This window comes from Bactrocera oleae, chromosome 6 (genome assembly GCF_042242935.1).
Source record: "Bactrocera oleae isolate idBacOlea1 chromosome 6, idBacOlea1, whole genome shotgun sequence".
NCBI classification, from domain to species: domain Eukaryota; kingdom Metazoa; phylum Arthropoda; class Insecta; order Diptera; family Tephritidae; genus Bactrocera; species Bactrocera oleae.
Window position 1 is genome coordinate 43,637,858 of NC_091540.1, and position 15,574 is coordinate 43,653,431.

General features: G+C 33.5%; 1 protein-coding gene across 16 annotated transcripts in view; it reads right to left on the reverse strand.

Annotated features, from left to right (window-relative positions):
- Window positions 1-15,574, reverse strand: part of Mp (collagen XV/XVIII-type protein multiplexin) — a 416,774-nt gene that overhangs the window by 36,582 nt on the left and 364,618 nt on the right. For 9 of the 16 annotated variants that reach the window (XM_070110958.1, XM_036372454.2, XM_036372464.2 and 6 more), the window contains 2 exons: window positions 6,971-7,093; window positions 2,368-2,394 (listed from right to left, as the gene is read on the reverse strand). In XM_070110958.1, coding sequence (XP_069967059.1) covers window positions 2,368-2,394; window positions 6,971-7,093 — 150 coding nt within the window. The remainder of the gene's footprint in view (window positions 1-2,367; window positions 2,395-6,970; window positions 7,094-15,574) is intronic. The other 7 variants (XM_036372457.2, XM_036372465.2, XM_036372459.2 and 4 more) reach the window with 1 other exon arrangement.

The following is a 15,574-nucleotide window of genomic DNA, read 5'->3' on the forward strand; positions in this document are numbered from 1 at the left end:
TTAAGCGGCAGACTTAGTGTAAAATTAAAAAAAATTTTTATTCTCAATATATTTTAGTAACCTGAACAGGGTATATATATATTAAGTTTGCCACGAAGTTTGTAACTCCCAGAAGGAAACATCGGAGACCCTAAAATATATATACATAAATGGGCAGCATGATGAGCTGAGTGCATTTAGCCATGTCCGTTTGTCTGTATATATACGAACTAGTCCCTTTGTTTTTTAAGCTATCGTTCTGAAACTTGTCCTTTCCTCAGTAAAATGCTGCTCATTGTCGGAACAGCCGACATCGGACCACTATAGCATATAGCTGCCATACAAACTGAACAATCGAAACCAAATTCTTGTGAAGAATATTTTGTATTTGTGAAGGGTATTATAGCTTTGGTGCAACCTAAGTTAACGTTTTTTCTTGTTTTTGCATATATTTATAGTATATGATTTGAAAAATACCATACTATAAACTTAAATTATTATTTTACATTCTCGTATTATATGAGTTAAGAGCTTCAAAATTATATTCACTTAGCTCAATTAGCTTAACCAGTTTATTTGTAAACGCGTTTTTCTCGAAACAGCATATTTCGATGATGCATTGATCACTCAACGGTAAATGATCCGACCACTATCGAGTTCTGCACATTCTTCACGCATTGACCTACAAGTTCTTGATTTGATAAAAACCAACATTTTGTGTTAAAGTCTACCATTTTTATATTCCGACATTCTGTAAATTAAAAAAAAATGTTTTTCGACAATAATATCTTTTAATACGGACAATATCTTCTAGTGAGAATATCTTTTTTTTTTGGCTAAATTCATAGACACGGACGAAGTCACGGCAGCAATGGAGAAATTTTTTGGTACAGTGCAAGTTGAAAAATATTTAATTCTATTAAATATGCTACAAAATTTACTTTTGAATTGGGGACTATTTAGATACGCTGAAATATACAGCTCTTTTCTTTCAATATTTCTGCAATTTATTTTCTCATTTTATTTTCTCATGTAAGCCTCAAATTCGATTCGTGCTATCAAATCAACTGCACCTCTGGAGCAATATACATTAGATCATCTAACTTGTTTGTGACTTTAGAAGGCTTTTTTTACCTGAGGATCTTTACTATCGCAATAAAGTTTTTACATTATTGTCACTTTCCTTAGATATTTTTGCAATACTTTTAAAGTGAAATTCCAAGAGAATCGAAATAGGGTCATAAATTTCCCAATACCATACTTCACACTACTTGCGCCATTAAATCTCTCTCGGAAGCATCATTTAAAATAAATAGAGCTTTTTATGTCACCAGCATCATCGATAACATCCCTCCACCAGCGGTAACAAAATTTTGCATGCAGTAAAACAAAACAAAAAAATTCTTAATTTGATTCGCACAGCATTTATTGCTTAATACCGTTGAGTGACAATCGACACGAGCGTTTAACTAAAGAGCGCCAAGTGAAATACCAAAAATGTACACATATGTATACCTATAACTATACATATACATACAAATACATATATGACATGCGAACATCTGCAGCTGCAGAAAAATGCGAAAGCGTACAACGCTACAAAAACAACGCATAATAAAAAGCATAAAAATCGCAGTCATTGGCTGTAACAAATGCATAAAAAGGCCATAACAGGAATTAAATAAAATCAACGGAAAATGACATTACATGAAATGTATAAAAGCAGATGCATGCGAAAGCTGAGAATGCAATGAAAATAAAAATTCCATTGACATAACGTTCGACCTTTTAAACAGGTGCAGGTGCAGCATGTGTAGGCGTGTCCGTGAATTTCCATTAAAGGATATGCAGTTAACGGAAACTAACGTGTATAGGTGTTGGTAACATGTACCATCGGCTGTATATGCGTGCGTGTATCAGAGGGGAAATGACAACGTGCGATAACCATATGGCAAGTAAAATTATATGTTACTCATACGACATGGTGTCTCAAATATACACAAAAAATGGCTGAAAAAATTATTAGTCACTGGCAAGCAAGCTGCTGTGTACTAAATTCGCATTATTTTATGGCAACAAAAATGTTACATATATATGATTTGTGTTAAAAATAATAAATTGTTTGTATGTATGAGTCTGCATGAAATTTATTTGATTGCATTTCAAGATGCTGTTGCTGAAAAATACGTTTTATTAAAGCATATATGTGCTTTATATATGATAAAATACTGTCTAGCGCCACAACAACATGCAAAATAAGCAGCAATTGCAACAAAAATAAACAACAACAGCAATTACTACTGCTTAAAAAGCAACAAAGTTAGCAAATATAACTTTTTAATATTTTTTTTAAATATATTGCATTCATCTCACGTAGTTCATATTTACCGTTTCATACTCTGGCGCCGTTGTAAACTGCATTGGCCGTGGAATATAGCAGAGAATATAGTTAGTATAAAAATTTTTAATATCAAATTTTCTTCTTTCAATATTGCCAACTCATGTTAGCATTCAAAGTGTTTAATTAAAAATTATGCTAATTGTTGTTGTACGTTTAAAATGTGACTCGAGTTCATTGTGTTGTGAAAAATGTGAGTTTCTCGTAGTTTTGAGTTGATTTGCGTGTTTTAGAATTTATTTCTGGTATGTTTTATATATATATGCTTGGTTTTGTTGCTGTTGTTGTTTACTTTTTGTTTTGTTGCATACTGTAATAGTGTACAAATGCATCAGGTAGTATTTCCAATGAAGTTGTTAATGAATTTCACAAAACTCTACATTTACTAATTAAATTTGTAACAAAACATAATCCAAATTCGGAAAATTCCTATTAGAAAAATTTCATTAGAAACCCGAGAGCTTGCATCAGACGAACCGCTATGAGTTTTTGATAATTTTGTCAAAGCATTTTTCGGTAAAACTTGGTATTGGAAAATAATAATGAAAACTAAGAAAAAAGTCTTCCCTATGCTTATAAAATACTATAAGAATGGTTAAGCTTTGAATTTTCTAAACTCAACAAAAATGCTCAAGTAAGACACACATACAACAATTTAATTTAATAGCTATTGATTTTAATGTATTTTCACCTTTACTTGAACCCCTTAAAGAAAGTACTAAGGAAGTTAAAAGAAAGTCTACGAGCTCAACTTTCGATTTAAGTGAAGAAACAAGCACACAAAAGGTTGATCCAGCATTAATAAATTAAAAAGGTGATTTGAGTGAGCAGTGAGAGAAATCTAACGATACTCATGCTCATAAAATTTTAATGCGAAGAAAAGATAAACGCAAAAGCAAAGAAAGATTCTAAAAAAAAAATCGTCCGAAAAAAACTACTCAGCTTCACCAGTGAAAGCTGATGAAAAAGCAAGCCAAGTACAGTTGATGGCTTGATTGGGTAAAGAAGAGAAGCCACAGCAAAGGATAATGGTTTTGTTAGACACGAGCGGCAAGTGTTTGTGCAGCAGTGTAGGTGAAACATTGACAATAGCTATGTAAGTGGCTTGATTGGATTTATATGCAACACACACATGAGCATACTTGTGCATACCTCCGGGTGCGTGTGTTTGTCTTGTCTCTAGCCAAACATTTGAGGTGAATAAATTTTGCATTGAATTAAATTACCTGAACTCAAATTGAGCGCAAACAAGTTTCAATTTGGTTTCAACACCATTTTTACCCACTTAACAATGTTACTATATGAGGACAACCTCAACTCTCCGCTGCATTTGACTACTTCGGAAATGAGCGGCAATACGTATGTATGTATGTATGGGTGTATAGAAAAAAGCTAATAGTTTTCTGTTGCTCAATTCTTGCCTTCGCACCTATGAGATTTAGCATTTATACCCACTTGTGACCTCGATTGGGCACATTTCCATGACTCTTTCTACGTCTACCTTCAGTACATGGCCTTATACATAGTATATACATATATACGAGTATATCTTATGAGTACCTAGAATTCTAGTGCAACAGCTTAGCTTTTGGTTTCACTTCTAACATATTGCTTCTTCTCATATCAGTTTCGCCGTCAGCATCTTTTTTCTTAGACGATCTATGCAAATTGTGTCCCCCTTGAGTGCCTGGGTGGAAATGTATGTGTGCACATACGCACCGAATTCCGAACATAGTAATTTGGTAGATAATTGGTATAAAAGAGTTGCTGTTTAACAAGAATATTCTATAACTTTTTTTTTGATTTCTTCTCATTCGCTTTTTTTCTGCATTTCAAGATAAAAAATAGAAATTTAGGAGCTCGTTAATATCATCTTATTACTTAATTTTCGGATAAGAAGGCTACCAATAACTATTTTTTCTAAAACCGAGAAATATATTTAATTATATATTCGGATTCTGATAACTCTCAAATAATGAATTTCTTTTAACAGTCAGTAGTTCAACGATGAATAATTATCTACTCAATAAAGTTAAGTAATTGTTAGAGCTATTACGTATTAGAGCTTTCGCTAAAAATAATCCAATTTATTTGTGCATAATTTATTGCTTCTAATTATAACTTTATTTTTTATAAAGTGAAATAAATACAGTATTTTCACTTCCTTTAGTATTCGATATGGCTTATAACCCATTAGTAGCAAAGCGCTCTGAGGTTTGACAAGTGGAAATGCTTAAGTGGCAATTTCAACGGATTTCTTCCCTCCAACTCATTCTGAAAACCAGCTACTTGTGCCCTTTACTACACCTGTGGGTTCAGCTTTCACCTGTATTCGCTGTATATACTCATGTGCTGCTATGCACACTTACACATACAAGTGCACATGCATTTATACACTGCGCCACTGTTGACAATATTCAATTCGTTTTTTTCCCAAAGGTTTTCCTCTTTTTTAACTCAGATTTTTTATTGTTGTCACATTACGTTTTATGCTACGTCCATTCAATTCTCTCATTTGCGGTTTAACCTTTTGACCTATTAAAATAAATTAGTATGGATTTGATTATGCCTGTGTATGAGGAAGGCGCAGCTTATCGACATATCTGTGTGTGTATGCTGGTATGCATGGGATTTGGAAAATTTAATTAGCACATAGTCAAAGTTGACTGCCTTTGTCATACTTAAGGGTAATTTAGTAGCATGACCCTTGACATGTCGATAGGTAAATGCATGTTTTTCCACCGGAGAAGCAATTTTCAATCTTGAAATAGGATTAATAGAAAAATGTTTGCGGTGCGATAGAGCGCTGTAAGTAATCGCTTCGGAGACACATTTTTATGTGGCAAATGTAGCGTTGAGAGGGGAATATTGAAATCATTGACAATATAAATATTTCGTGATAATATGCAATGTTTGCTTCTAGTAGAGAAATATTCAAAATGTATTCAAAAGTTCAGCTATTAGCCAGTTAATTCAATAGTTTCGTATTTACTCTATCGTTTAAATTTGACCTAAAGTGGGGAAAAGTGTATTCCTAATATTTGAATTAAATGTTTGTCAAACTGACATTTGATTAGCATACTAACGCTTTTACCTTTTTAACAGAATTAATATTGTGAGCTGCTCGTTTGGTTTTTATGAGTTTCTTTCCAGAGGATAAGCGTGCTGTTTGAAGAGTTATACGAAAAAAACTGCTTTTCTGTTTGAAATATCAGTTTGTGGCATTTTCTTTTTCTGAGAAGATTTGGTGGTAATTGCTTACTAGTTTAGCTCAGTAAAAAGAGTAGGTTAGCTTTTTTTAAAACACTAAAAATCTAAAGTTTACGCTCATACTTTCTCCATTCATTTCAGTTGTAAAAGAAAGAACCAATGAAGGCTACATTAAGCAGTTTATAATTTTTTTCTAAATCTTATTATTTCCTTTTTTTCTTTAACGACCCAAATGTATATAAAACACAAACCAATCTTTTAGTGCTTAAAAAGTAAAGAAATTATATTTTCAATTCTTAAATACTCATACAGATTTTTTTTTTATTGTATAATTTTATTAAAATGGATAATAAAAACCAAGACGCATTCACTTTTTGAGCTAAAATTATATCAAGATAAAGTATTTTTCATAAAAAACTGCTATTTAAGAATTACCAACAAAAACATTAAAATGAGAAACAAAGCGAAGATGAAAAAAAAAGAAATTAAGTAATAAAGCCTTTTAAAAGATTTTTTCAAACAACAGCTTTTGTACACATAAAGTACGCAGAGATAAGTTTAAATATATATTTACAAAACAAACTAAAAATGTGTAAAAGAGAAGAGAAATTTTCAAATCGACTTAGCGAATTTCAAGCAGAACTTTTAGTCTTTCCTGCAAACTTATTTTCATTTAGAAGCGAAGTGAATAAAAACAGTAAATGCCAAATAAATTTTGCACAGACTCGAAAGAGGAAGACATGAGAAAGGTAAGAGAATAAACAAAGTAAGTAGTTTGCAATGAAAAGGCAGACGACTCTTTGCAGAAGGTTGCAGTTTAATTGCAGGGGATGTAAATTATGAAAAGCAATATCAAAAAATATATAAAAAAATACAAATAATATAATATAAGATAAAAAAAAAAAATAATAAAAAATTATAAAAATAATTTCTGATTGCAAATGATTATGGTGAGTTGTGTGCATGGCACAAGTAATCATTGGTCAATTTTTCGGTGTAATGCATTACTTTAAGTGGTGGTGTAGTGGCAAGCATGGGTGAGTAGTAGGAGGGTATGGTGCGAATATGTAAGTGAGGTTATGTACAGTAGCGTAGTGTGTTGACATTTTATAATTAAGTCACAGAATAAGTTTCACATTTCGTATAAAAAAAAAAATTACTAAGCTTTTTGCTATTAAAAAATTAATGAGAGTATCATGTGTCGTGTAGCACAAATCTTATTCATGCTTTGCATTCTTTGCTAGTGTCTCATTGTAATATACATATACGTTTTTATATTATCAACAAAACTATTAGCACTTCAAACCAAAACATGTAGTTATATACTAGTATTGATTACTGTACTTATTATATTATAAAAGGATAATTTAAGTTTCCACTTACCGTTGGCGTATTTAATAACGGCGGCAGATTATTGAGCAGGTTCGATGATTGTATATCAACGCGCACTGGCGGTGCTACTGTAGTCGGTGGGGCGGGTGTAGCAATGGGCACCAAAGTGCCAAGCTGAAAGAGACACAGAGAGAAAGAGAGCGAGAGAGAGTCAAAATAACATTTCGCAAAATACAAAATATTAATAAATTCATTTATAAAATATGTAAATGCGTCTCAAACGCTTCATAGCTAAATTTGTGTATGCGCTTGAGCGTCGCACGTCGCGTGTTTAATGCTGAATAATGTTTATCTGCTTGCTTGGTTAAACTAATATACACATGTACATATACAATTTATTGTTTATATGGTGGCACACACGCGTTTCAAAAATTATGCAATAATAAATTAGGGATTAAATGTGCATAGATTTTAATAATTCAGTACTAAAATGTGAGTCAGCGTCTGTTAGTGTGGGAGAGAAAAAGATAAAAATTTGCCAAATAAATTCGTTGCGAGTGTATAAACATAAACAGAAACAAAAATTGACTTACGGTATATACATTTGTATGCATATCTACCATACTTATACATATGTACCGTATAATCGCAACAAGTAAAAATTACAAAAAAAAAAACACAGATTCACACAATATACCCAGTAGAAAGAATCATACTTTCCACGACTAAAACCAGAATTTTAAATTCGAGCTTTTTTCAAATCTTTTGATAGTAAAGCTCCACTATAAAGCAGCAGTGGAAAAACTCCTTTTCCTACACCAGCTTATTCTTAAACAAATACTGTTTGTCTCTTACCGATCACTACCATTATACGACAAGTAATGCAGTAGTCGAGATCGAGGAGTTAAGGTGTTATTTCTTCTTCGTAAGAACATAAACTTGATTATGAAAATATTTTAAGACTTTTTAAGCTTTTAAATAAATAATAACTACAAATATTTTAAACTTTTACTTTATAATATAAATTAATGTTTTTCATAATCCGCTTTATTGCCCTAACTGTGCTCAAAATCTAGCTTCAAAGGTTTAAACCGAAAATGTATTAAATAATTTATAATAATATATAATTCCGAATCGGTGATATAATCTTCCATACAATCAGACTATAAGTGGCTATTGTGAATAAAAAAAAAACATTAACTTTACGGCCTCACCGAAGTTATAATACCCTTTTCAGGTGCATATCATAAAAGTTTGTTTGGCAGTTATTTGCTATAGTGATCTATTCAGAATACCTTGCTCGGAGATATCAAGTCAAATAAAAAAGTTTTCATTGTAAGGACTTGGTTTTGATCGATCACAAGGTCTCCGAACTTTTATCGTGTCTATTTTAATATACCCTGTTCACGATATTAAATGGATGTGTATAAAGTTAGACTTTTCGAGCGATTTATTTATAGCTTTGCATTTTTTAAAGAAAGGCTGGATGATCTTATTTCTAAGTCACTTTTTAGATATGGAACACCCAGTAGTTTCAGATGATAAGAGATTTACACTCTTCAATATTCTATCATATAGTTTTTCACTTTAGTTATGAGCCTTTGCTCGCAATGTGGTAAGTTTAGGTTAGGTTAGATGGTCGATCGGCTTTGCAGTTGCCAGCGATTCCTCTGTGATCAGTCACTCAAACTAGCCTGATCTCGAAGTAGCTTGATGCTAACTCTAGTGAGGACATACATTCCTTGACTAGCTTTGATTGCACGGTTCGCGCACTCAGGGCTAGTATTGCCGCTCTGCTGCCAAAACGCATGCTCACCTCCCTTAACGAGGTTACACTTCGTAGCAGTACTTCTACCGCAACCTTGATCGAAGCCTGTTCCGCCTGAAAAACTCTACAGTAGTCCGGTAGCCTGAAGCTACGATTGACGGAGAGCTTTTTACAGAAAATCCACCCTGCAACATTCCCTTATAACTTCGACCCATCCGTAAAAAACTCATTGCCCCTCTTCTCCTGCGGCTTCTTCCCATCCACATCTCCCTCGTCGGGATATGAGCAGAGAAGAAGCTGCCCCAAGTGGCCGCAGTGGCGCAGTGATTCGAATTTTCAGGAATGGTGCTGAAGGAAGAAAGAATTTCGGCGTGTCCTTGTTCGGACTTCTTCATAAGCCCAGCTTCTCTGAGCCTTTTAGCACACTTCGCAACAATGCACCTGCCAGCAATGTCCACAGGTGCAATGTTTAAAATATCATTAAGAGCTATTGTTGGTGTGGTTCGCAGTGCACCAGAGATTCCGATGAACGCCTCTCTTTGGACCCGCGCAAGCTTTTTAGAGTAGTTCTTTCGAACGCCCTCCACCATACAAACACCATAGAATAATATTGGCTTGTCTACGGTTTCGTAGAGCCAGAACACCACCTTTGGTGAGAGTCCCCACCTTTCCCTTATAGCTCCCCTGCAGCAATATAAGGCGACCGATGCCTTCTTAACTCTCTCCTCGATGTTTGGCCCCTAAGAAAGCTTTCTATTAAGGATAAGCCCAAACTATTTCACCATATCAACATATCTTATACCTCCTAGTAAATAAAACCATTTCGGTTTTACTTGGGTTGACGGCTAGGACGCTTCTATTCGTTCAGTTGGATATCACGTTTAGGTACCCTTCGGTGAGCTCATAGACGGTATTCAGGAATTTTCATTTAGAATCACATCATCAGCATAGGCTGTTACCCGACAGCTTAAAATTTCAATTTTATTTTTTTCACTGGGTAACTAGCATTCGGCCGTTGTTTTTGCATAATAATTATTAAAAAAAAAATTATTATTATAATGCAACCTCTGCGTTCATGGTTTGGGATATAAATTTTATTATGAGCAAAGCGCTTACTTTAACTGCACCAGATAAAGTCATATAAATTATATTTTAGCTGTTATTACTGTGCGGTTACTGTGACGTTGTTGTACAGCAATGCTAAATTACTCAACGGAACATATGCATGTATGTGTGCGTGTATTTTGGTTGAGGGTTGGTTAAAATGCAACAGCCAATTGGAATTAAATGTGAGTTGCTGCTTTAGTACAATATTTAACTAAAATACACAAATGCATGTCTGAATAGGGAAAGAGGACCAAAAAAAAAATGGTTTATTACAAACACAAATACTGGACAACAGCAGCGGATAATACACGCACACGTTGCCACCTAGGCGCATTTGAGATATTGTGTTGGCGGCGGCACAGCGCTGGAACTGTTGTTGTTCATGATTTCTACTGTTTTTGGTTCCCGCTTGTAATTGTTCAAATGATTAATCGTTGTTGTTATATGTTTAGCTGCGTCACATATACAAGCGCTTGCATGTACACCAATATACGTACATGTGTGTGTACTGAGGTATGCAATAATTTTGCCGTTTAAGTTGAGTCTTTTGTTTGTGCAAATTACTTCTGATGTTTATTCATGTTCACGCTTCATGCTTATACATACTCGTACATATGTATATACTTAAGAAGCGTTTATGTATTTTTTCTATAAATTTATTTTTACAATCTATTAAGCTGTGTAACATATTAGATATGATGGAGTGCCATGCTGCAAATGATAAATCACTTGAGTACATAGACATAGATATTTATACCAAAAACACAATAAATATGGAAGTATTTTCATTCAAAACCCTATATAAGTACATTTGAGACTTCGCATCAAAAATGTTTAAGAAGAGTACTTAGAAGCTTTCTAACATTGAACTTAAACTTTAAAGAGTAATCGGTTACTTTTTCAAAGTACTTCAGGATCAAGAGAAAGTTTGTCTGCCCATGGCAAGTTAAGTTATAAGAGTTGGCGTGACGACAAAAAACTCTCTCGATATAATTTTCAACAATGCTGGCGAAGCGAGAGTCCCCGACCGGATGAAAACTTGGATCCAATCCGTGTTTGTTAACCCGACTGAATTATAATGTTCCAAAAAACCACTTTGAGAAATAATAAGAAATATTTATTCTATATTCTGCCATTATTCCTCTTTATACATAAAATATGTATATATACCATACATATAAAAACATATATGCTCGCACATTCATCGTCTTGACAGCTTAATCGTTATCAAGCATGCAGAAAACTCTGTAAAACTTCAGGTGGCAGAAAGAGCAGTAAACACAACATATACACACAATGTTTTACAAAATCTTATCTTTGTTTAGAAGAATATGTGTAAGGTTTCAGATAATAAATGATTTTCGGCATCACCTGTACTCAACTCACGTCACACGTTGAATGACGAGCATTTATTTAAATAATTTTCAGTTAATGAAAAATATGTGTGACCTGATACCTCGCAGCAAAGTATTTTGTGTGTTCAGAAAATAAAATGGTGCCTAACTTGCCCAAGATTTACATATAATATATAGCGTGTATAAGAAAAAGGACTTAACACTACACAAACATAATTTTACTATCTTCTGCTTTGTGTTGAATTTTCACGCTACGAATCTATTTCCTTTGTGTACGGCTCAAAAACTTTATGATTAATTAAAATTTAATGGTTTTCTTCAGAGTACTGTGAAAAATATTATCTAAGTGTTTGGAAAAACTTGCGCTTCTATGCTTACAACCTTATAAGTGTCTTTAGTAGTTGCTAGCGTTGAATTTACTACATATAATTACTTTCTAAGCACTATCTTTCATACATATCTACATGCATCAACAGAGTAATTTACTAATGTAGGGCTGAATCGTTCATCACGATATTTTTCTATACATTACATGTGAATTGTGTTATTTGGTTTGCCGTTATTAATTACTTTTTGATGACATTTTGGGCATTTCGCCTTCGAAATGAAACTTAATCATGCAACTCTTTGTGGTTTTTGAAAAGGGAAAATATTTAATATTTAATAATGTTTCTCTTAGGAAACTAGCGCCTCAAAGTATGTTGAAAAATTGCTTCATTACAAATCAGTTTTTGAGTTATGCGTCTGACATTTTGAACGGGTCATTTTCTTCACAAGAAGCTGCTTATTTGTCGAAACCGCCGATATGGGGCCACTATAACATGTAGCTGCCATACAAACTGATAGATAAAAACCAAATCTTTGTATAGAAAACTTGTTTACTTGACTAAAGGCTATAGCATACAGCTGCCATACAAACTGAACGGTAAAAAATTAAGATAAAGATTTTTTTCTGCTTTGGTGCAGCCAAAGTTTACGTTTTTGATTGTTTCCTTGCAAAACACACAGTTGTATAGAATTTCATTTCTTTTAAGCAAATTATTTGAAAATGAAACACATATTTCGCGGAATCAGTACTCAGGCGACTCTAGAATAAGAGTAGAACGTGCGCAGTTGTAAAGTAGTTCCGAAAAACCCCTTTTGGAATTACAATTTTATTTTAGCTTCTTTCGAAAACACTTTATCAGCGCTTTCTATACGAGCTCGCTGGAACATTTTCGTTTCAATGTAGCACGCAACCATAAACCTACACACGCATTACGTCGTTACGATATTGTTTTTCACTTTACAACGATTTCAATTTAAAACTTGAGTACATGCCATTTACGCTGCCACCAAGGCATAGCAATAAGCAGCCATGTGCCTGATTGATTCCACTCATTCCCATCTTCGTCATTCTCCATCACTTCTCTCTACGCTTTCACATTGTTTTCGCTTACACTGTTGCTGCTGCTGCTACTTCGACCACTCTGCTTGGCTTAGTGCTTATACGCTTTCTTCTACGGCGCTTGTCTAACTTCACAATTTGACCCAATTACGTGAAGTATGCAGCATGAATATACTTGAAAAGCGCACGTTTGCCGCTCTGTGTTTGCTTGTTATAGTAACAAAGCCGGTAACATCATCACTACCAGCCATTAGCCGGATGACATGTTGCGTATACGCCATCGTACTGCTCTGCAAAAGCTTATGTAAGTGCCCACACACACATACACCCACAATATGACTTATTTAAGTTGGATAGCATGTACTTTTTTAAAGTGGGCAACTTAAATTATAATACTTCAATTTGGTGTATCATCAATTGCGTATTAGAGTCTGAAACATGGAGACGGCACAATCATGCCTTGATTGCCTGGCAGGCAGAAAAACTAATAAAAGTTCTGAGCAACAAGCTTGCATGGGTTTTGTTAGTGTTTCATATTGCCATTGGTTACTTGTAGCTTAAATTATGTTAATAAATTATAGTTTAATACATGTAAAGTCTATCTGGTGGATAATTTCTCAAAGCTAATATTGTTGTATGGATTTGTATGAGTACATTTTCATTTTGGTTTGGAACTATTATTATCACTAATTAAAAAAATTAAGAAAAAAGAATATTCTTTATTTATTTTTTATTATTGTTTATACATTTATGCTTGTGCTAGCTTTTACGTACAAAATTCTGTTTTCAATTAAAATTACAATCTTATATTTATGAAGTTCCTTACAATATTCTGCCATAGGGGATTATATTCACTTCTGAACTTCAAAAAATTAATTTTTTGCTTATGTATTGAAAAATATTCTCCGAAAATAGGAAATTTATCCGACAAATTAACTTAGTGTAATCGGCTTGGTCCATTGACTTGAATTTTTCACACGACCTTCTTAGATGTATTTGTCAGATAATGTTCGAAGGAATATTATTATTGATAATAATTTGATTTTTAAGAAACGACTTTTGTTTTTACGAACTTGTACCTGTATCTGTACTCGTATTCATATTTTGTTATAATACATTTTTTTTTGGTTTTTGGAAACATAATTTTAAGCAAAAAAATTTTCCGCCTTATATAACTTTTAGGAGGTCGTACTGGAGACCACTACATTAAATTTTGTTAATAAAAACAAAAACCATGTTTTTTCTGACTTGTAACTGGATATAACCCCTTAATCTACTTCAATTTATAAAAAATATTACATTTTGCAACAATATTCGAAACTTATATTTATCAAACTTTTAGACTATAAATTCATTGGTCAACACTTTTATAACTAAATTTCCATAGCTAAATATGAAGACAAAAACAACTTAATGCAAATGCTTTTTATGGTAAATGCAGGCATCGCCATCATCCTCATCATCATCAACAAATTGAGGTCACTGCTCTTTTGACTTTTTTATGCTGCTTTCTTTTTTAAGCAAACAGTATGCGAAAGTACTTAATTGCGGTGGTAAGATCCATGTGACCGTGTGACATGCAAATTTATGCACACATATGAGTAAATTGATTTGTGTGTGTATGTGTGCGAGTGTTTAAAGTGAAGCTGGTGAAACTGCATGCACTCAACTGGGCAACAACTCAATTTGGGTCAGCTGCATGCATCTGTGTTATTTATACACATGTGTGTACGTATGTGTGTATGCATATGTTTGCATGTATGCATAGCATCAAGCTCGGCCATCATCTCTTTAGCACTTTTAAAAATTTCATTTTTTGTCAGTGCATTTTTTTTTGCATTTTTTTCAAGCCAACAAGTTTCCGTTCTTTATTGTTAAGCTCTATTTTCTAATGTTTTTAATGCGATTTGTGTCTCACGGTTGCATGGTGTTGAGCTATAAACGTGTAAGAAGTTGCGCACAAAGAACATGTGCGTAAAAAGGAATTGCTTCGCTTGTATGTAGAAATCCATTTTTTTAAGAAAAATACTTAATTATGATATACGACAAGGCTTTACTGCTGTTTTTCTTGTAGTTACTAATACCATTTCCAATATAGCGTCATTTATATTATAATTAATAAGGTACAATTTGGTAAACATTACCTACATTTAGGCGTATGCACAATACATTCATTTTTTTCTTTAAATCTCCAATAAAACCTATAATATTTGTCGTCACTTCACAAATCTTAAAATAAGGTTTTCTTCCGTAGTCCCACCTGGGCACAATTACCTCCTTGCTGTCAGAAAATCTTATCGGGATTTCCCAGAATTACTTTAGCCAAAGTTTTGAAATCGCAAGTACACAAAAGAAAATCTGGCAATGGAAATGTTAAAAATAATGTCAGAATTTTCGTGAAAAGCTTAACCGCTAATGTAACCTGAGCTTTTGCCAAGCCGAGCGGTTCATCACACTACCTGCTCACTCACATACACGCGCAAGCAGTAATAGCACAATGCAAGTAGCAGTGCTGTGGTGCGTGGAAACTTTATGGCTATGCTACCAAGTAAACAGCATGTGGAAGCATGAAGGACTCGTTGAACTTTGTGCAAATATTGACAAAACGTGTAGCATAATTTTCGGCAGCAAAATAGTTGGAGTGGTGTGGTAAATAGCCAAAAAGAGCTTTATTGAGTTGCCAAAGCAGCTTGATGTCTACATATCTATTGTGGCTATACACCTAAATACCATATATAAGTGTCTATATACTAGTAGTGTAAAAGCGAGTGTACAGTTTGGTATAGCTGTAGATAAACCGTTAAAATCTGCGGCATTATTAGTATGTGTGTGTGCTAAAGTTTTCGGTTGCATTGAAATGATGACAAAAGTTTTAATTACTATTCAAAATTAAACAGCAAAGCAAAGTGCAAAATAAAACTAAAACCATAAAAAATATACAGAATATACAAACCGAGTTGTTGAAAAAAAAAATAATAATAATAACTCAGAACAGTTAACCCGTGCGGTGCATCTAATTAGGCTACTTAGCCTAGAAA